The 21,085-nt window shown below is 35.4% G+C and overlaps 7 protein-coding genes across 7 annotated transcripts; 4 read left to right on the top strand and 3 right to left on the bottom strand.

Moving 5' to 3' along the window:
* Window positions 1-2,838: 2,838 nt before the first annotated feature.
* Window positions 2,839-4,049, bottom strand: LOC108969338 (ribonuclease kappa-B). Its single transcript, XM_018933982.1, has 3 exons — window positions 3,784-4,049; window positions 3,471-3,590; window positions 2,839-3,289 (listed from the first exon to the last, which is right to left on the bottom strand). The coding sequence occupies exons 1-3, from the start codon at window positions 3,850-3,852 to the stop codon at window positions 3,191-3,193; spliced, it is 288 nt and encodes a 95-aa protein (XP_018789527.1). The 5' UTR covers window positions 3,853-4,049; the 3' UTR covers window positions 2,839-3,190.
* Window positions 4,050-4,365: 316 nt separating this feature from the next.
* LOC108969337 (josephin-like protein) lies at window positions 4,366-5,517 on the top strand. The gene is made up of 3 exons (XM_018933980.1): window positions 4,366-4,616; window positions 4,667-4,838; window positions 4,911-5,517. The coding sequence occupies exons 1-3, from the start codon at window positions 4,541-4,543 to the stop codon at window positions 5,263-5,265; spliced, it is 603 nt and encodes a 200-aa protein (XP_018789525.1). The 5' UTR covers window positions 4,366-4,540; the 3' UTR covers window positions 5,266-5,517.
* Window positions 5,518-5,562: 45 nt separating this feature from the next.
* Window positions 5,563-6,862, bottom strand: LOC108969336. The gene is made up of 2 exons (XM_018933979.1): window positions 6,788-6,862; window positions 5,563-6,712 (listed from the first exon to the last, which is right to left on the bottom strand). The coding sequence occupies exon 2, from the start codon at window positions 6,691-6,693 to the stop codon at window positions 5,899-5,901; it is 795 nt and encodes a 264-aa protein (XP_018789524.1). The 5' UTR covers window positions 6,694-6,712; window positions 6,788-6,862; the 3' UTR covers window positions 5,563-5,898.
* A 313-nt stretch (window positions 6,863-7,175) lies between these two features.
* Window positions 7,176-10,125, top strand: LOC108969321 (zinc finger protein ubi-d4 B). The gene is made up of 3 exons (XM_018933958.1): window positions 7,176-7,823; window positions 8,027-8,299; window positions 8,363-10,125. Exons 1-3 carry the CDS (start codon window positions 7,433-7,435, stop codon window positions 9,211-9,213), a joined length of 1,515 nt encoding a protein of 504 aa, XP_018789503.1. The 5' UTR covers window positions 7,176-7,432; the 3' UTR covers window positions 9,214-10,125.
* Window positions 10,126-10,439: 314 nt separating this feature from the next.
* LOC108969327 (putative potassium transport protein DDB_G0292412) lies at window positions 10,440-11,337 on the top strand. The gene has a single exon (XM_018933966.1). It carries the CDS (start codon window positions 10,520-10,522, stop codon window positions 10,976-10,978), a length of 459 nt encoding a protein of 152 aa, XP_018789511.1. The 5' UTR covers window positions 10,440-10,519; the 3' UTR covers window positions 10,979-11,337.
* A 269-nt stretch (window positions 11,338-11,606) lies between these two features.
* Window positions 11,607-14,674, top strand: LOC108969342. Its single transcript, XM_018933987.1, has 4 exons — window positions 11,607-11,747; window positions 11,856-12,100; window positions 14,301-14,411; window positions 14,501-14,674. Exons 1-4 carry the CDS (start codon window positions 11,607-11,609, stop codon window positions 14,649-14,651), a joined length of 648 nt encoding a protein of 215 aa, XP_018789532.1. The 3' UTR covers window positions 14,652-14,674.
* A 111-nt stretch (window positions 14,675-14,785) lies between these two features.
* Window positions 14,786-21,085, bottom strand: LOC108969317 (cytochrome P450 4p1-like). The gene is made up of 8 exons (XM_018933951.1): window positions 20,887-21,085; window positions 16,947-17,141; window positions 16,793-16,874; window positions 16,624-16,724; window positions 15,868-16,132; window positions 15,589-15,806; window positions 15,205-15,519; window positions 14,786-15,134 (listed from the first exon to the last, which is right to left on the bottom strand). Exons 1-8 carry the CDS (start codon window positions 21,083-21,085, stop codon window positions 14,974-14,976), a joined length of 1,536 nt encoding a protein of 511 aa, XP_018789496.1. The 3' UTR covers window positions 14,786-14,973.

The following is a 21,085-nucleotide window of genomic DNA, read 5'->3' on the forward strand; positions in this document are numbered from 1 at the left end:
ATTAAATTATTTTTATTATACAGAGTTTTTTTTATAAATTTTAAACACCAATGAGCTCAATTATTGTAAAAAAATGTATTGTCTCTGTAAATCCTTATTTATTTTATATTACTTTTCGCCTTAATTTCCTATTAACATATCATTGGAAATAATTTACTAGGAAAATATGAAAAATGTACTATCAGCTGGTAAAAAAATTATTTTTTTAATAAATATGTGAGCAAAAGTGAAGTATGGAAACAAAATTAGAAATAAAAAGTAACTAAAATAAGTACAGTTGTATATACAATTTGCTTAAATTTCTTTGGAGGCCCAACAAACTTGTAATCAAAATATTTATCTTAGCAGCCAATTGCTAAATTCTAAACATACATATTTATTACCAAAACTAAAGTTATATAATACATAGGCAACTAGTTACATACAAAAAAAAATTATAACACCAAGAATATAGTAAAAAAAAAATTATGAAAAATGTTAAAATTAAAATTAAATATAAAAATTTAAACTAAAAAAATGTAAGTCAAATAAAAAACAATCTAAAATGTTAAATGAAAATAAAAAATTTTGGATAAAACAAAAAACAAAAAAATTAAAAATAAAGAAACTTAAAATAAAATGAAAAATTAAATGTCATATAAGTAAAATATAAATATATACATGTTTATGTAGATTAATTGAAATTGCTAAGTATTTTTGTACAATTATCGAAAAAAAGAAATATTGTATATGAAAGTGCGTTGCTTTTGAATTTTTAGTTGTATAAAAAAAGGATATTTATAATTTTCATTAACGTACTTATTGTAATTAGCACACAAAAAGCATTAGATTATTATGTATGTTTATATATATATATGTGTGTATATAAGCAGTCAAGCATACATACACCTACATACGCATATGTATAAAAGTGTTTATTATATGCATACAAAACCTTATAAAGAGTTTGCATGGGTTAAAGTATAATTTTTTTTATTTATAAGTAGTAAATAAATGTAAAGAAGTGTTGACATAACATTACACAAACAAAAATTTATGAAAAAATATTTAAAAAAAAACGTAAATTATTAATTATAGTCAATAAATATGTATAACAGCGCTAGTAAATGTCTCGACAGGCATACATACATATATATATTTTATAACTCAAATGCATATGTAAAACTATAACTATTATTATTGTAAAAACGGCGAAAATTTTATTGAATTAATTATGCAAAAATACCTGCTTAAGTATAAATATTTCTAAAGTTAATATCATCTATTATAATATATTATATTATATATAAAATATCAAAAACGAAAAGCGTCTAAAATAAAATATGTTCGAAATCCAAATGTGCTGTGGTTTTATTAAATATGGAACTAAGAAATCATAAATTTAAATGTTAATTTGAATAATTATTTTTATTCTTTAATTTTTGTGATAGTTTTTATGTCCTGAACAAGGTACACTAAGTTTGTCAACAAATTTGTATGACCTACAAGAAAACTTCGTTGACCCCTTAAATTAAAACAATATACTCGTAAATTATTATGTCTGTCAGTCTTTACATTTGACCTCAGTTTTGTCATAAGACATACATACGCATATGCCTCCGGCCAACTGTGTGCTGCGACCCCTCAGCCTTTTAAATTTAGAGTTGGATGGCTCCTGTGGCGTTTCCGTTACGCGATTTGAGTTTGGTTAATCGAAACCGCTGCCTTTTCGCTACCTCGGCTGACGATCGAGGTAACACGGCTAGCACCGCTCAGGCCTTTCCTGTAAGTGTCATCATGCCCGCTGTGGTTACTGGCTGGTGGTAGAAGGAGCAACCGGCCCACCTTTTTCCCTTTTCTCCTTCTTCAGCGAGCACCATTTAAGCAAATACACTGTTATTGTTGTTGTAGTAGCATAAAATACTTCTCTGCTTTAGTAGAAAGCTTCCAAATTGACATTTGTTATGAAAATCGAGGCTCCGCCCAGTTTTGTTTTAGATTGAAAAAACTACAAACTTCTAAAATTAAAAAAAAAACACGCCCACCAGTAACAGCAACCATTTCAAACTTTTTTTGCTTTTTTTCTCTAAGTTTTATTTATTATGTAAATAATATTTATTCAATATACACTGTATTTATAGAAGTTTAACTTTTCAAGATATACAACACTTTCACCAGCTTTTGCGGTGTGCTCCTTATACGGAATATTAATCTTTTTCAAGTATTTACTACATGGTTCTATATTTTTTACTTAATTTACAACTTTTTATTTAAATTTACAAGAAAACAAATATATGCAAAATACAGAAAAATGCACACATTTTTACGCAGAAATTGCAGTACTTAACGTCACGTTACTGTACACACAAACACACACACATCGAGGAGACTACAGTTACGGAAAATAGCTTGTAGATGAATTTTGCAAGAAATTGCAGACAAGTAGTACAATAAACGCTTTCTTCCAAGTAAAAAGATGTGCATTTAACCAAATAGCACTCAAACGAAATTTGCAAATTGTGGCATACTTATATTTAGTTATTATACAAGTGGCGTAAGCTTGTGCAAAGTGCAAATACACTCAACGCAGAATACAAGTAAATAAAAAGAATACTTTTGCGCACATTGCTAAAGCAAAGTGGAAGCAATACCAGACAGCGAGTTATAGCAGACACCAATTTGAAAGAAATAATAATAATAATTTCGTAAAGGATTTGGACGATTATGGAATGTGTTTAGTTTAAGATGAAAATTGTCTATAGCATACTGAAGGTTCGAAATCAAAGAACAATTTGTTTGCTGAAATTTTCACAAAACAAAATTATGTTTCGTTATTTACATCAACTGTAAGTACACAAATAATGTTAAAGAGTTACTCAATGGTTTTGTTAAACTATATTCTTGCATTGATAACTGCAGACACCGCTTAGTAAAATTAAACAAAAAAAGAAATCAACAATAACGACGACGCTGATGAACTTGAGGTGACACACTGTGTTGCAGTACTCCATATTTGCTCCCACTTAATGTCTACGCAATGCTTGACACAACCTGAGCTGCATTTTTGTTTTTTAGAGATGGTTGCTAGCTACAACTTCCAACAATATAAGATGACGGTGGCGAAATTTAGAACATAATACGTCAACGAACTAAACAAGTGGTTGTAGTTTTTTTTAGGTTTGTTAGGTTTTATGTTACTCGGTCTCTTAAATTAATTGGCAGTTGCTCTGCTGTTGACATAGAATTGTTGGGCGGACAACAATAGAGTCAGCACATAGATGCAGGCAGCAATCCAGCAATTGTAGGCATTCTAAAAAAAAATTAAAATTTAGTGGAAGGTAAACGAAATTTTAAAAATGTATGTAAGTAAAAATTAGGCTAAGTGAAGATTTTAAAATGGTTCGACCGTGATGTTAGCGTGATCAAGGTCATTAACACATATCACGTGTATATGAAAGTAAGTGGATGTCAAATTAATTATTTCACTGTACCTGGTTATACGCAGCATTGGCTGCAGTATAGAATTCTTCTACAGATGTATATTCTTCACTGATAGGCAAATCTTCAATTAGCGCAACACTGTGTATAAAGAAGAAAACACCCATCAACACCTGAAACAAAGAAATCAAAATTTTACAAATTATTTGGAGCTCAAGCAAATAATGCTAACTGCACATGTAAATTTACTAAAATATTATGTAGTCACATATTTTACATTAATTTTCACATTTTTATCTTGTATGGCTTATCTATTCCAGAGGAAATCACCAATAACTAATATTACACAAAGTGCTGGTTACTCACCAACTGTATGATTCCCCAAACGGAGATGATCAGACCGCAGAGCGATAATTTTGGACCACAAATTTTCATTTTTGCTGTTTTATTTGTTTATGTTACACTGAAGGGTAAACGGTGACTTTTCTTCTTGAACCTCGTACAATTTCCCACAAGGAAAACTTACAAATTTTCAGCCGTCGTCGAATAGAAGTTGAAGAAATTCGCGAAGAAAAATGTCAGTCAGGTGAAAAATATAATCACATGACAGCTTCGACCAGTACAAGTGCTGTCAGACTTTAACGATTGATATTAAATATCTTTAATGGATTTTTGCAATGAATTGAGGGATTTTTGTGCGGACAGCCGAATAAAATGTATGTTTAATATTTCATAAGCTTGAGAAAAATCTAGTGAATGTGAGTAAGAAGCGTACGTAAAACAGTTAAAAAGAAATAATTTATACACAATAAAATAAATATTTTTCAAAACAACTTTGATTAATAATTGTTCCACACGACGTGCTTTCCATCACTGTTGTATTTTGCGTTTCACATGCTTCTTCTTTTTAATAGTATGTAAGTCACAATTAGTTATACAAAAATCAAGAATGACTTTTTAGGTGTTTTTAGGTGTAATACAACTAAGAGAATAAATAAAAATAAAAATAAAAGCGACGGGAACAACAAAGTTCACAGAAAATTTACGCACTGTAAATAAATGCAAATTAATCAATGAGATATTGACAGCTAAGTACCATAAAGTAGCCAGTGAGTGCCCGATAATGCCAACAAATATTTACCACGAAAGACAGACGCGTCAGCTATGCGCGCTTCATACTCTCAATAATCTTTTCCAAGGTAATATATTCTGTTATTCCTACATTTTATATTAGAAACATCTATTGTAGGTGAACAGTCCTACACGAAAGAACAATTGGATCAAATATGCAACGACCTAAGTCCAAATGTTTGGATCAATCCACATCGTTCGCCGTTGGGTTTAGGCAATTATGACATTAATGTTATTATGACGGCACTACAATTGCGGAACTGCGAAGCAGTTTGGTTTGACAAACGCAAGTAAATGAAAAATATTAATTAACCAAAATTATTTGCTAACGACATTATTTCATTACATTTACACATGTGTAGAGACCCGTCCTGCATTGATTTGAATGCAATTGTCGGTTTCATTCTTAATGTGCCTTCGGACTACAAATTCGCATTCGTCACATTGCCATTGCAAAAACGCCACTGGATAGCCGTACGTTGTATCGATGGCAAGTACTACAATTTAGACTCGAAATTGCGTGAGCCCGAATGCATTGGCAGCGAGACTGATTTACTAACCTATCTGAGAGCACAACTAGAAACAAACAAGCGGGAATTGTTCGTTATAGTTGAGAAGACGTCAACGTCAAGCGAACAACAAAATGCGAATTGGTTGAAATCTGAGACAATAGCGAAACCGCCACGTGACAGAAATGGCTCCGGCCATATAGCCTAAAGTAAGATTGAGACAATTTTGTGTGTTCTCTAGTCGTTTACATCTTATAAAAATGTTAAGTACAATGCGACAGCTTAAAATGTTAACGACTTTCGTGCAATTCAAATATTTTCTCTCACTGCTTGATACTATTTTCTACATGTAATTCTTAAGATTTAAGGATAATATAAGTCTCGAACAAACTTTTGCGAAACCCCAGAAACTAATAATGTACAAGTGTGGAACAGAAGCGCAATGTCAACTATACAAATATTTCGTATTATTCAATTAATTGAATTAAAACTATAACTGTATATATAAATTTGTATGTAAAAATCTTTATTAGAGTTCTGTAAAAATTATATATGTATAAAAGACATAATTTACGAATATAACAATGTATAAAAGACAAAAGTTTATCGTGTAATCATAATATATCGAAACGGACGTAAGATGTTTATAAAACATTTTTTAGACATTACATAAACTTTGTAGATACTTTTACTGGAGTAAAAATACTAATTGACTAAAAACTAGACGTAATATGGAATGATTATTGACCATTTTGCCGAACTCACTAAAAAAAAGGACGGATTTTCGAGATTCATGTTCGCAATTCAAATTTTCTGTTTTTATAGTTTACTGAAACATTTCTCATATATCGGTTTGTATTCCGCCTGCTTTGGGTAGTGCAGCGGCTGCTGCAGCAGCAGCGGCAGATGTACTCTGACCGGGTGGTGGACGCCTTGGTCTAGTTGGTTCCGGTGCAAAATATTGTTGCGCTTGTTGTTGATAAAACTCATCTGTGGGACCGCCATATTCACTTATATCACGATTACTAATTTCATTTAAATGACGATAACGTTCCCTACGTGCTTCTACTATATATAACACACCGGCTGGTAATAACATGATGCCACCAACCACAGCTAAAGCAAATGACCAACCCATATCATTGTTTTGCCATCCTGGCATCCAATCACGGGAATCTCCTTTCGCACCGAATATTACAACAGCAATAAAGCCGAATATTGAAGCTAGTACTTCGAAGGATCCAATAGTTAATAATAAGAACACATAACGGTCGTCATCGCGAGAGGTACGCAAAAATGATAATGTCAGCGGCAAAGCGATGAGACACAACACAAAGCAGAGTGTTGCAAAAACTTGCACAGCAACATAGAAACTTGGTAGAAGAAAATCGTGTATAATGTAATATTCTTCCTCGAATACCCACATGCATCCATTAAAGACGGTATCGTAGAACCGATGTATATCCTGGAAATTTCGGAAACACACTTCCCATAGTCCAAGATTTGTAAAACGAGGATTGTCAATACGACCATCTGTAATTAGCCAGTAGGGTGTGACGAATGCAATTACAAACAATATGAATGATATAGCCGAAATTCCAACTGCTATGCGTGTTGTGCGATTACTGGCGCCCATGGTGGTGATATATAACAAACTTCAAAATAAAATAATTCAATTAAATATGCTGCAATAATAACTTTATAAAAAAGTTATAAAATAAAAATCTCACTAGAAAACAAAATTGTTTTTGTTCCTTTTCCACGCCCAAATCAAAAATTGAATGACACACTGGCCTCAAGAGTTGCCACATTAGCAAGCTGATGTTTTAATGTTAAAAAATGTAAGCTTTCTCTTGTATTTGTCTTTATTTGTGCAATATTATTACTTAACATACCACAAAGTTTTTTATATTTATTTTATATTTATTGCATGAATATTTTGTGTGCATATAGTTTGGGCGCTCACTCACCAAAAATCAAATGAAAGAACTCAAAAATCACGCAAAATATTAAATATTTTTGTAAACATATGGCAGCTTGCCTCTGTGTTTTCATTGTGTACTCGCTTTGTTAGAGACGCACCTGAAGTTCTTGCTTTTATTTAAGGCATACATTTGTGAAAAGTGAAAAATGTATTTTTAATAAGAAAACATTGTTCTTTTTGTATATTGTAACTAAAAGAGTTTAAAAAAAACGTTACTAAATTACTGGTATCGTTTCGGAATATTAAACACTTCGAAGTTGGTATAAAACAACCTTCTATATCTGCCAGACTGTTTTGTGCAAACACACAGATTCACACGCATACAAATATACGTAAAAGTAGTCCATTCAACTTTGTCGAGAATTAATTCAAAAGCATAGTAAAAGGGATAATGGCTTCCGAAATTGAAGTTGTAAATCTCAACAACTTTGAGAAAATACAGAATTTTCTAAATGACTCAGCGTACAAGGAAATATTGGAAAATAGTGAAAACTTCAATACACGATTATGTATCGAACGTCGTCTGCGTATGCCATTTTTGGATCCGCAAACTGGTGTTGCGCAGACACATTGTGCTTTATTCATGAAACAACGTCAACGTATGCCTGGTTTTCGGGACGGTCAAATATACACCTATCCATCAGCACGTTGGCGCAAACCGAAACGTCAGTATTTGCTTAATCATCACCATAGTTACCGGGCCTACCAGTATCGTGAACCACACTACCATCAATCCACTGGCAATGCCTCAGGGCGCGATCATTATCAAACAGAAAGTGCTGGTAGGCATATTTATATATACATATAACTTTAGAAATGCTTTGTTACATTGAGCCCATTGCAATGGCAAACAGCAGAATCAATAGAACTTGCCAATAAAAAAGCTTTCTGTATTTGTTTTGTAAATAATCGCTTTATTTCTACTTATCTAAGTAAATTATATATATTGTTTTTGTATTTATGTTATCACTTTTATACTTGTTAGCAATCGTCGCAGCAGATGGCAATTCCATGAGTGCTTCAGGTGATAATGACAGCAAAGATTCGCATGCCAATCCAGAAAAGGATTGGTTTCATGAGGACATTGACATGTCGCACTATCACCATGTCGATGATTTCGAGGAAGATTTTGAATCAGATAATGACTACGATGATATAGCGTATAGCAGCCGTGGTAAACGTAAGCGAGGTTCACGCTCTGCTCGCAAAAGTACAGCAACTGCTGATGGCACTCCAAAACGTGGCCGTAAAGGTGGCGGTATGTTAAATTAATTTAAGTTGAACAAGCTTCAAATGTTTATATTTAAATTTCCTTATATAGGCAGCCGTCGGCGCAATAACGCAGATGGTGAAGGTGGCGGTCGTCGACGTGGTGGCGCTAATAATGCCAACAACAACAATGCAAATACAGCGGCTGCAGCAGCTGCCGCAGCTGCTGCTGTGGCGGCTGCAGCTAGTGTTGTAGCTTCTAGCATGGAGATTAGCAACTCTAACTCAGCTTCGCCGATTGGTACGAATGATGAAACTTCGCAATCGGCAATTGTAATGCCAACTACTGCTGCACCGAGTGCGGGCACAACTTTCGATAAAACCATAAGTGAACCGAATGTAGTGCCTACTGTCGCTGCTGTCACTACTGATGTTGTGGCGCCCGTGCTACCCAGTACAAGTGCTGTTAGTGGTGTTACAAGTGTCGCTGCCGCACCAACTGTTACACCACCAGTGACAGCGGCTGCAAGTGTTGCTGCGCCAGTTATTGCAGCTGGTGGTGCCGTAAAGAAAGATCTTAAAAATAAACTGCGCACCGATCGTGAGGTAGCCACGCCATCAACTTATTGCGATTTCTGTTTGGGTGATCAGCGTGAGAACAAAAAGACAAATTTACCCGAAGAATTAGTGTCATGTTCGGATTGCGGCCGTTCCGGTCATCCCTCTTGTCTACAGTTTACGCCAAATATGATTATCTCGGTGAAACGTTATCGCTGGCAATGCATCGAATGTAAATATTGTTCCATATGCGGTACTTCGGACAATGATGATCAATTGTTATTCTGTGACGATTGTGATCGCGGCTATCATATGTATTGTTTGTCACCACCATTAATTACGCCGCCCGAGGGTTCGTGGAGCTGCAAACTTTGTATGGATGAGTTTCATAAGGATGAAAAATAATAAAGCTTAAACGCAATGGCCAACGAAATATAATGAATACCACTTCCAGTAAATAGCAACAATGGAAATAGACTGAGTTGAATTAAGAACACGAAATTGTTTAAAACGGAGCACTGCGACTTGGTCTTACACAAATATATAAAGTTTTCTCATTTATATTTTCGATTTAAGTTAAAAGTGCAGTATTGTCGCATATTAATACTTAAAGTAACGTCATATTGCATTGTTTACATTTTTCCTTTTAATTTAATTTTCAAATGTCAACTGACAGCGTCACAACATTTTTAAAAGCTTTCATGTAATTTTTAAGTTCAAAAGATTCATACAATGGCAACTTTTTGTGTTTTAGATTATTAATTAGTTATATAATGCCCATTATGACGCCGCTAATCTAAGCAACTTAATCCACTATTAACCGTGAAGTATATAATAGTATTGTATTTGGAAGGCCCAATTAATGGCACGATACAAGTATTTTGCTTTTATATGTTTCTTTGTGCAAATCATAATAAAATTGGCTGATAAATCTATGGTATGATCAGTAGAAGTAATGACGAACATGGTATTGCAATTAATCTCAATTTGTAATTTAGTTCAATAAACTTGTAAGTGTAATGTGTTAATTATGCGCAATTATAAATATACATATTATAAGTTTATAACTGTAATTTGCTAAAAGTCAAAATATCTTCCAAATTTTGGGCAATAATTGCAAATTTAATTATTGAAATTAGTTTAATTATAATATGATAAATATTCAGCTGCGCAACCATATACCAATACATATAAACATTTGAAAGTACTCATAAATGGGTATATAGTGCAACTCATTAATATTTATTGCAATATGCGCTCACAATTATCGTCATGATGAGCTTAATAAGAATAAAACCTTACTTTCAACACAAAAGACTTGGTGGTTGATCAATTATTACAACTTTAGTGGCAAACTTTGTTAAAGGTATAGTAATACAATACGCAATATTGCTGCTTAAAAGATTTTGGAAACAATTACAATAGCAAACCATTAGATGAAGCAAGTTTCTAATGAAAAATTTTAATTGCAAAACTCACAATTTGACTGAGCACAATTTTCCATTGGGAATAGACACAAACATGCACATAAGTTTTTTGTTGTATTATTTATACTTTTCACCGTTGAACTCGGAACAATTTTTTTTAATATTTGAAAAAATTGCTTTTCATGAACTCAATTATTATTTGTGTTGTTTAATCCTACACTTTTTTTTTTTAAATAAAATCAACAAAAAATTCGGAAATACAAATATTAAGCAGCTTAGTTATTATGGAAGACGAAACGCAAACACAACAACAACAATTACAACAGCATGAAGAACATATATTGCAACAAGCACAAGGTGATGACCAACAAGACGACAGGCAAACAGAGGTTATGAAAACTGTAACAGCATTGACTTTAAGCGACGAAGATTGTGTAACGGAAACTGACTCCGCCACCTATATGTGTGTACAAGAAGAAGGGTATGAGCAAGAGAGCAGCGCCAGTAATGCGGACGCGTTGCAACAATTGGAAGTTCAACAACAGCATCAGCAAGCATATGCACAACAGCGCAGTCAAAAGCCAACACATCATCGTCAATATAACCCGAAGAAGAGCGTGTCCTTCAAGACGCTGGTCGACATCTTTCAATTGAGTGACGCCTGGCAATTGCATGTGAAAAAGAGCAGTTTGAAAACAGAGGAGGATCAGGCCAAACGGCGCATCTTGCAGCGCAACTATTAAATTGTTGTTAATTACTCCCCCACACACACACATGTAAAGGCTTGCAAATGCTAGTACAGCAATGTTTATGTGTAATTGGTCAATGTTTTTTCCCTTTAGAGTGTGAACAAATTTCAAGTGTACTATATTTTTTAATGATTAATAGCTATCCATGCTTTCTCCACTATGTCTAGAATGTCTCCAATGTATGTACATATGTGTGCAGTTGCGCATGCGCTCAAACTCACACCGATTGTTTAGCTAGTTTTTTTCTGTTTCATCTCGTCCAGGCATACTATATGTGAAAATCTACTAGTTTGAATGCTCGCGAAAATAAATGGTGGCATGAATGTAACAAAACCAAAAAAAAAAAAACAACTTAAGTCTTTTTAATCAGCATTTACTTAGGCAGTGTGAAATTTAAGTGTTGGCACAGCAGTCAGTAATGAAGTAAAAGCGTCGTTTAGTGCGCAGGTGTGAAGTCTTTTCCATGCAATTAGCATTCTCACCTTGGCAGCGTGATGTAGCACCCCATTTCAGCATAAATTTATGCATGTTCATGCAAAAATGTGTACAGAAAGAAATTCTGGATAGAATATACATTGGTGGTTGGCTTAGCCGAGACTTTAGTTGCCTTTAATTCTTCACAATGGTTGGTTGTTCTCTAAGCTTTTGGGTGTTTGTGTTTGTCACACTCAACAACAGTAATAATATGCTGATTGACAGCACTAAATTACTCAGGAGTAAGCGCTGGCTGATATATCCGCGACAAGCGCCTACCCGTTTGCTTGTAAGTAATGAGCACACACCTTTTAATGACATTAACGCGCAGCAAATATTATTAATTTGAATAAATATTACACTTTTTTAATGAAATTTTATATATGTATATATTTAGTTTATTGTCGGCATTGGCGTACCAGCGGATCTGGAGTATGAATCTCTTACCGTCGGTTATACCTTGAAGGGACAATTTTTCCTGCCCTATAACGCTACTACATATCGTGAAAATCCATTTTATCCAGAGTATAAAAGTGAATACAATGCTACATATCATGGTAGTCATGATCATTATGGCTGGGAATCGCGATCATCGAAGCTGCGTTGGAATTTATATTCGTGTATTGCTGAACGACTTGATAGGTAACTTTAGAATTTTAGAAAGACAAGAAAAAAATTTAACTTCGGTTACACCGAAGCCATAGTACACGCAACAGGTGCATTTCTTGTAATAAATGTACCATAAACTGGTATAAAATGACTCGGATCTCAATAAAGTCATCGGAGATTGTGAGGTTGTCTTGCCTTGGACCGTGCGTCTGCCAAATTTTGTGATGATATCTCGTCAAATAAAAAGTTTTCCATATTAAGACCAATCTTTATCGGTCAGTTTGTACGACAGCTATATGCTGTAGTTGTCCGATCTGCTTAAGAGCTTCGAAGATTGTTGCGCTACTTTAAGCAATAATTCGTGTTTAAAGAGAGATATCTCAACAAATAAAAAAATTGTCCATACAAAAACTTGATTTTGATCGGTCAGTTTGTATGGCAGCTAGTAGTTCCTTGTAGAAAAAAAGATGAGTGAAAAATTTCATATCGATAGCTCAAAAACTGAAGGAGTACATGGTTTGCGTATATACAGAACCGGAAAAGTGCTGCATCGAATCATACAGAGAGGGTTTTTGAGATGAGTGTGATTTATTGTGCATGAAAGAGATGGTTAGAGTGATGCGTTGACCCATTGCACACAGAGTCTGTATCTGTTGAAGTTTAACATATTAATCGCTCTCTTCCTGCATTGTCTCGCAGTTTGAATACAAGTGCGCCATTCACTGGGATCGAGTGGGTGAAGGTGTTGCATATGTAGTTTGTAGTCGGATCTTTGTCGTCGACCTAATCCAGGAATGATTTCTGCATGCTCCTAATAGGCGGTTCCAATCTAAGAAGATAATTACAAGGGTAATAATTACGAAAACTGGCTGTTGCGGGAACTTTTCAAATGCTAAAGCCGAAGTCATATTTACAGGATTTGTCGAATCCTAAATACAGCCGGAAAGCGAAAAATCATTGCGTGAGGTTGAAGTGTTAGCATTGAACATTAAACTTAGGCGAATGTATGAAAATCCCTAATTATGTACGTAAAGTACCGTACCAGATACGAATAAATGTCAAAAGCAGTGCTTCAACTGATGACAAAGAACCGGAACCAATTATTTACCATGACGACAATATCGTCGTGTTACTCTATCAAGATGAGGTAAAATCAGCTTAAGAGCGACAATGCTCCAGGAGTCGATGTATTATCGGCTAAGTTTGCTTGGATCAATGAATACACGGAATATGAGTGTATTCTGCCCTATCCATATAAATGGAGATCCTGCCAGGTCTTGGCAAAATTCCCCATAGACCAAATTTTTACAACACGTCAAATTCTTAAGAAGACCCATGACGAATAGGTCGACACTCTTCATCTTTTTGTCGGTTTCTGTTATCAATATCACTGTCAGGAGCAGTCTATTCCACACCATCTCTACTATCCCTGGTAAACTCGTATAGTTACACAGAATGAAGTTGAGCAAAACTATAGGTTCGGTCAAAATCGAGAACGACCTCACCGATTCGTTCTACACCTGACGAGGTTTTAGACAGGGTGGTAACCTCTTGCGCCTCTTCAATGTAATGCTGGAATAGGTAATACGCGTTGCTAATCTGCACCGCCGTGGCACTATCTACTCTAAAAAGACAATGTTAATTTAGTTAGAATTTGATATTGACATCGTAGGCCTTAGCCTAGATAAAWTAGCAAACGACGGCAACACAGAGTGTAAAGAGGTTACCTACCAAGATTTCCAGTATCTTAGGAATTACATCACTATTCGCTGCTTTAAATTTGAAAGAATTCGAAAGAACTTGTCTCTCATGAAAGTAATACAAATATCACCAACAAACTAAGCGCAGAATAACTCTTAACAACTTAGTGCTACTTTTGGATCGGTAGGCAATTGAGAAGCAGATTCTTCTCTCAACGAACACACACTGTAAGTCTCTTATCATCCCTGTCCTCTTATAAAGCCCAGAAACTTGGATGGTGATGAACTGATATGAGATATATGTTGGCCTTTTCGAATGTAATTTGATTTACAGGGATCAAAAAAAAATATGAGAAATCGAGTAAGCGGAAAATGTTCTATGGATCGTTCTGAACAACTTTGCCTAAGAGTGTATGGCTTAAAAATCTGAATAATCGATTCTAAATAACTTCACTTAAATATTTGTAAAATCTAATCCATATATTTATAATAGAAAAAAAATGTGTAAGTTGTTTCATACTTTTTTATTAAAGCTACGGCTATAGCGGCACTGAATGCGTACTTAAGGCAATATGTGAAGCGAGCTCGCTGAGTTTTCAACGACTTCATGGTGTCTTTGAACAGATTGTGCATATTCTGCTGAGGTATTTACGATAATTTTTTATATACCATATATTGTTTAAATGCTAAGTCAGATAGTAATAAGAAAATAATGAATTTTATGCATATCTAGCCCTAGCAGCTCCGTTGACCAAGCGACGCCACAAAGTGTACAATATATAGAAGCAGAGAAGATCGGCAGAAGTTCCGGCGATTGCGGTTTTTACAACTGTAAAATTAGTATATTGGATTGGATATCGAGTGTACTTAAAGTGGAATCGTGAAAATGTCACGATTTAATTGCAAATCTAGCCTAAAATCATACATTTTAAAATTAGTAATTTAATTCAATTCATTTTGAGATATTATTAAAAAATTATATATAATTCTTGAACAATGATATATATAATACAATTCCAGAGTAAACTTAAATAAGGCAATAACCACAATAAATTAAACACAAAAGTATTATTTTAATATTTTTTTACACGTAAATTAGAAAGCTTGAACGTAGAGTTGAATTGGTTGCAAGAGAGCTGTTCTGTTGACAGCTGTCAAATACTCACAAGTGTTAGAAAACAATTCTTTTAAATTTATAAAATAACTTCAAACTCTTTTTTCCAATTTCACTTTAATGATATTTGGCGTCCTTATAATCATGCCGGCTTCGAGCTTTATATCTTGATCCTTCTGCAGAGGCGAAATTTTGAATTTCTTTATGATGTTAACTAAAACCGTCTTGAGCTCCAGCATAGCGAATTTTTGTCCTACCAAAAGATACATAATTTAACATACATACATACATATTTGAAGAAAAGTAAAGCCTGCAATACATACCGATACAATTTCTTTGTCCTGCGCTGAATGGCACGTACGCGAAAGGATGTCGACCGRCTGACGCTTCAGCCGTGAAATGTTCCGGATCGAATTTATTAGGATTCTCATAGTACTTAGCACTTCGATGTATATCTATTATATGTATGGTTATTTGAGAACCTTTCGGCAATATTAGGTTATTGGCAAGGCGGGTGTCATTCGCAACCTCACGCGCTATAACCGGCACTGACGGGTATAGACGTTGGGTCTCCTTTATGAAACACTCCAGATACTTCAGTTTGGCCAGCTGTTGAATATCCAATTGGCTCAAATCATCTGTTGGCGAATGAGAAAGAAACTTTATGTTAACTGGCAAAGACACAACCAGGCAATGGGGGTACGAACCTTCAACATTTTCAAGTATTTCTTGATAGCAGCGTTCTTGCATTTCTGGGTATAGTGAAAGATTCATAAGTGAAAATAAAAGCGCCATCGATGTGGTGTCGTAGCCTTCAAACATAAATGTGTCCACTTCTTCACATATGCCCACATGATCAATGAGGCCATCGCGTTCGGCGCGCAAGAGTGTGTCCAACATGGCGTAGCGTTTTTTCGTATAGAAGCTAATACAAGTATGAATGGTTATTATTTAATAAATAATTATTTTATTTCAAACCCACTTACCTTTGGTTGTCATCCGCCTTGTCTTCACTATGATCTGGCTGTGCCGCAAATACTTGACGTCGCTTGTCAATTATTTCACTGGAGAAATTCTGTACAATTGAAATGTGTTTCGCAATTTTAGGCGCTAAAAATACTTTGTATACGGAATCGAGTATATAAAACGGATTACGGAAACGCATCAAGAATACTTCTTCGATCATTTTGAAGCTGGCGCGATATTGATCTGCATTCATTTGCTCATCCAATTTGACACCCAATGCGGTCTCTGTAAAGCGAGGTAAAGGATTGAAGAAAATGTATACATATTACTCAGTAAAGCCGAAAAACAGAAATTATCTCTTTAAGATGAACTGTTATTTATTAGGCCTGACAACTTTAAGCCAGGTTTCGATAGATAAAATTCTAAAAATATGAATCCACAACAAGTTCTATGACGTTCCGAAAGATGTTTATTTGAACGCCTTACTATTATTAAAATTCTTGGAGGTTATTTCGGAGTTTGCTTCTTAAATTATCTACACAATAAGTGTCTACCAGAATCTCAGCAAATTTGACGCGGACTACATACTTAAAAGTATCGGCTATAGCCGCGTAAGCCGTGTCTGCACTAATAAAGAAGACTTCAAGGTATCGTTTATTATCTTATATGTATCTATCATCCTTTCATTTTTTAAAATGCCCACTTTTCGGTTAATTTCTGGTACTAAAATTCATCACTAAAAAGTATTGGAAGATATTTTGTTGTTTAAAGCTTACCACAAATGGCGTTCAGTGTAAATTTTGGTATGATTTCGTTTAAAGTTACAGCGCTTAAATCGCTGGCTTCCAAACTCTCCACAAATTTTTTGCTCTCTTCTCTGAAACAAATATATACACAAACATATATATTTTTATTTAAATTTTATTAACACTAACAAAAACTCACTTAAAAATCTCTTCGAATTGTCCAAGTATATTAAAGTGGAAGGCAGGAGTCAGCATTTTCCTACGAGAGTGCCACTTTTTGCCTAAGACATTGGCGAAATTAATGTAATATTTAGCCTAAATAATATAATTGTATGTTGAAATAAATACTGTACCTGATGACGTCAGCAGTCCTCTATTCAAGAACGGTACCAAGAAATTATAAATAATACTCTTGTTAATCAGACTCTGATCGTTCATCACTAGTTCGGCATCCTCAGCGGTGATTATGTTGTAAAAAGATGTGAATAGTCCATATTGTAGATAACTGCGCTTCATTTCGGCAGCAAGTTTGCGCGAGAAGTCGAACACTGCAAAGTAATTAAAAAAATTTACTGTTTTTCATACACATACATATAAAAGTGATCAGGATGACGAGATCTGGGTGACTGTCCAATCGTCTCTCAGTGATAACTTGACTAAAAATTAAGATGTCCTAATGAAACTTATTACAGGTATTCCGTGGCATCCAGGAAGAATTGCTATTGTAGATAGGAATCGGTCCATTGCACGCCTACAAAATGTGATTACCGAAAGCCTATAAAGTATTATAACTAAGCTCTAAATTACGATACGGAAATGTTATTTTATACAAGGGTTCGCATTAGTAAGAGGGGCAGCTGTGGTCTGAAAAATTTTAAAAGTGAGCTTGGCTCAATCTCCTAACATATCCACAAACCTGCAATCTGCTAAGGAGGAAACCTTTCGGTACCTTCTCAGTCGATGGGAATAGGGGTGAAATCGGATAGTAATCATGTCCAGTCTCCATATAATTGTTACGGTGAAAACTATTGAATGCGTTTTTTCGACATTGGTATGTTACCAGGTAAAAATCGACGAAATGGTATCACAACCACGGAACTTAAAATTCCTATATATGGAAAATTTAAATTTAAGTTCCATCTAAATATACTGTAATACCAATCGTTCTCTCGACGAAAGGGTACATATTTGACTTTAATATTGCAGCCGATGGTCGACTGTCAGTAATCCTAAAATTTTAGGTGTGAGTTTTGACAGTCTGTGCTTCTTCATTCTTCACACGTCAGCGATTATTGTCAAAGTACGGAGCCGCAACAAAATCCTCAAGTTGCTAGCCGCCAGCTCATGGTTAAAGGACAAAGAAACGTTGTTGACAACATGCAAGGCAATTGGTCGGCCAGTCCTTAACTAGGCCGCACAAATATGTACGCCTGGATACAATAAGCGCAGACGAGGAAGCTTCAGACTTGTTAAAATACTGCACTCCCGGCTATGACAAGATGTCTCCTATTGAACACCTGCATAGTAGGGTCTGCATGCTCCCAGTTGAGGAGCATAATGAATTCCTCTGGAGCAGTTCCTGCTGGAGTGCTTTCGCTGAAATCATCCCTGCAGTCACCTGCTTGGACCGGAATCGTCTATCAGAAGCATCAAGAGGTCATTCCTCAACTACGTCAACGATATCAAAGAATACGCCGACCATACTTCGGACGCAACTAATTTCCGACAAGCACTACACGCCATTCACAGCGAAGCCATCAACACCTTTACCAAGTCAGGTGAAGTCAAACCACCACCCATTGTAGCCGAAGAGCTCGAGTTGCCGCGAGAATCAAGAGTGATCACTGAGTGGACACTGTAACAGGTTAAACTCCTACTTATCCAGAATAGAGCGCGACGTATCTAATATACATATGTATGTCCTGCGTGCAATGAGTCTCCGCATAACACTGGGCACTCTTTGCATGCCGCACTAACTCCACTTATCTGATACCCCCCTTCCTATGGTCGGACCACGACGGAACAGCACATTTCGATGACGTCGACGACAACTTGCTAATCCTTACTACCCGTTACAACAACAAATCGTATATCAAAGAAGATATTGGGTTAATACTTTGCGCAAATAGTGGCTTCAATGTTTGAAATCTCAGGTTTAAAAATGGTGGTAATTGAATCATAGCCGGCCATTGTTATGTTGCTGCCCTCTCACTAACGTTCATGTAGTTCAGATTCACAACGCCATTTTCAATTCACTGTCGTGCAGCTGCTGTCTGTCGCGAACATTGTGTTCTGCACATCAAACAATCGTCGCAACGCTATGAACTGACATGATACGATTGCAACCGAAGCCAGCCATACCGTTTACACGATCGTGATTGCCGAAGAACAGATTGTTCCTGTTGCATCAGATCAGTCGACGCTGGCGGCTACTCGAATTGATTAACAATGTTGTCTATGCTGAACTGAATTGATTTGATTGTGTTTTTGGCACGACTTTTTGTTCTGATTTTATCATACTCGTTGCAGCTCTCTGTTATGTACTTATATGGCATATTTATGAATGTGTAAGGAAGACACAAATCAGTCTTTCACTCGCCATTCTCATGCGTTGGGCATCCCTGTGACGTCATTGTGACGAATTTTGCGAAAAGATCTTGGCCTATATCCATACAAGATCAAATTGACGCAGAAACTGAAACGACTTTATCACCAGAAATTTGAAATTTGAAAATGATCCGGATTTTCAACGAAAAATCATCTCAGCGCTGAGGCTCATTTCTGTCTGAATAGCTTCACCATTAAGCAAAATATATGTTATTGGTCAGTCAGCAATCGACACGTACTCCATGAGTCACCATTGCATTCCGAAAATATTACGGCTTGGTGCAGGTTATGGACCGGCAACATCACTGGGCCGTACTTCTTCCGTGCTGATCAAGACTGGCACGTTACTTTAAATAGGAATCATTACCGCTGAATTACAACCAAATTGGTTGATATGGAGAAAATGTGGTTCCACCATAACGGCGTCACAAGCCACACAGCGCATGTCACAGTCGATTTATTGAAAACCACGTTTGGTGAAATTGTTATCTCACGACCGATTTGACACCGTTGCACTTTTTCCTGTGGGGCTATCTCAAGTATATGGTCTATGCCAACAACTCAGCGACGATTGATGAACTTTGCACGAATATCGAAGTGAAATTGCAGCAATATCAGGCGATTTATGCTTGAAAAGCAGCGAAAATTTCGTTGAAAGTCAGGACTGCTGCAAGCGTGAACGTGGGGCCATGCAAAAGAAGTCGAGATGCATTCATATGATAATGGCATCGAGTGTATTTTCACAGGAATAAATAATTTTATTGATATCCCAAACCGTTTTTGCTTGAACTCACGAGTATATCTGAACAATGTCAAAGGTCAATGCAAAAAGCTATCTGCCCTAATGTACCCTGTATAATGATTTACGGTTTTCCAGCGGTTTTTTTTTTCAACTATGCAATTATATTAATGCATTAGCGTAGTTGGTATATAGGCAGGTCTGAACCATATATCACAATTCTGATAAATTCCGATCCTCTGGTTAAGCCTTTCATGGCTTGTGGCATGTGATATTTCATTTTCAGTAAATGTGGTTGATTTTGCAATAAATACTTTGGAAACGATAATTTAGCGATCGAGCTACGTGTACTGTACTGTAATCTTAATATATTGGAAAAGTCACCAAATTTTATTGTACGCCATTAACGGGTTCGTCAACTAATGAGTTCTTACTTTAAAGCTTTGTCAACAGGTTAGATTACTAAGTTTTCAAACTTCTTTTCAAACTTGTTTTTTTTTTCGAATAAAACACAATGCCAATTTTAATAGTAGTCATCAAAGAGTTAAGATAAAATACCGAAATCGTTGCTGATGTAATGTTTCAATTCAAAGTCACAAATTTATATATGTATATGTACATATATGTATGTACATCAATTGTATGAACTTTGAACCAATTACTGAACTGTGATGAAGACACCCACAATTATTATAAATTGTAAATTTAACGCAATATTACAATATGAACAATAAAAGTGGATGATCACAATAAATATAATATATGTATACTCTTAAGAGTATGTTTTAGAAGTTAAAGTCCGCGAGTTTTTTGAAAATAATTGAAAATGCCGACTCATTTTCATTCAAGTAATGGATTAACAATGCAGTCCACTTATGTAATCATAATGCGCTCATTCCTTAATGACACAGCAATTTCCGCAACATTAAATAAACCCACAAGCTTACTGTTATCAGGGGATAAAGCCAAATCGAAGGCATTGCCAAATATTGTGCGTCCTTTGGGCAGCGCCACTGAATTTTCCAAGGGCGTGCCGTCAACTGTTTTCACTCGCTTAGTAAATAATGCCAGCACCACATAATCCTTATTTAGTTTGTAGAGCCAAGCGATTACGATCGCGCCGATCACTAACGTCCAGAACACCAT

The sequence above is a fragment of the Bactrocera latifrons genome, unplaced genomic scaffold (genome assembly GCF_001853355.1).
Source record: "Bactrocera latifrons isolate USDA-ARS-PBARC rearing strain unplaced genomic scaffold, ASM185335v1 scaffold_249, whole genome shotgun sequence".
Taxonomy (NCBI): domain Eukaryota; kingdom Metazoa; phylum Arthropoda; class Insecta; order Diptera; family Tephritidae; genus Bactrocera; species Bactrocera latifrons.

What these genes read in the sequence shown, in the direction of transcription:
- LOC108969337 (XM_018933980.1), top strand. Translation starts at nt 4,541, where the DNA reads ATGCCAACAAATATTTACCACGAAAGACAGACGCGTCAGCTATGCGCG. An exon ending in TCTCAATAATCTTTTCCAAG is followed by an intron (nt 4,617 to 4,666) that starts GTAATATATTCT and finishes CATCTATTGTAG; the next exon opens with GTGAACAGTCCTACACGAAA. An exon ending in GTTTGGTTTGACAAACGCAA is followed by an intron (nt 4,839 to 4,910) that starts GTAAATGAAAAA and finishes ACACATGTGTAG; the next exon opens with AGACCCGTCCTGCATTGATT.
- LOC108969321 (XM_018933958.1), top strand. Translation starts at nt 7,433, where the DNA reads ATGGCTTCCGAAATTGAAGTTGTAAATCTCAACAACTTTGAGAAAATA. An exon ending in TTATCAAACAGAAAGTGCTG is followed by an intron (nt 7,824 to 8,026) that starts GTAGGCATATTT and finishes TATACTTGTTAG; the next exon opens with CAATCGTCGCAGCAGATGGC. An exon ending in ACGTGGCCGTAAAGGTGGCG is followed by an intron (nt 8,300 to 8,362) that starts GTATGTTAAATT and finishes TTCCTTATATAG; the next exon opens with GCAGCCGTCGGCGCAATAAC.
- LOC108969327 (XM_018933966.1), top strand. Translation starts at nt 10,520, where the DNA reads ATGGAAGACGAAACGCAAACACAACAACAACAATTACAACAGCATGAA.
- LOC108969336 (XM_018933979.1), bottom strand. Translation starts at nt 6,693, where the DNA reads ATGGGCGCCAGTAATCGCACAACACGCATAGCAGTTGGAATTTCGGCT.
- LOC108969338 (XM_018933982.1), bottom strand. Translation starts at nt 3,852, where the DNA reads ATGAAAATTTGTGGTCCAAAATTATCGCTCTGCGGTCTGATCATCTCC. An exon ending in TTTGGGGAATCATACAGTTG is followed by an intron (nt 3,591 to 3,783) that starts GTGAGTAACCAG and finishes TCTTTGTTTCAG; the next exon opens with GTGTTGATGGGTGTTTTCTT. An exon ending in CCAATGCTGCGTATAACCAG is followed by an intron (nt 3,290 to 3,470) that starts GTACAGTGAAAT and finishes ATTTTTTTTTAG; the next exon opens with AATGCCTACAATTGCTGGAT.
- LOC108969342 (XM_018933987.1), top strand. Translation starts at nt 11,607, where the DNA reads ATGGTTGGTTGTTCTCTAAGCTTTTGGGTGTTTGTGTTTGTCACACTC. An exon ending in ATTGCTGAACGACTTGATAG is followed by an intron (nt 12,101 to 14,300) that starts GTAACTTTAGAA and finishes TTTTTATTAAAG; the next exon opens with CTACGGCTATAGCGGCACTG. An exon ending in ATTGTGCATATTCTGCTGAG is followed by an intron (nt 14,412 to 14,500) that starts GTATTTACGATA and finishes ATGCATATCTAG; the next exon opens with CCCTAGCAGCTCCGTTGACC.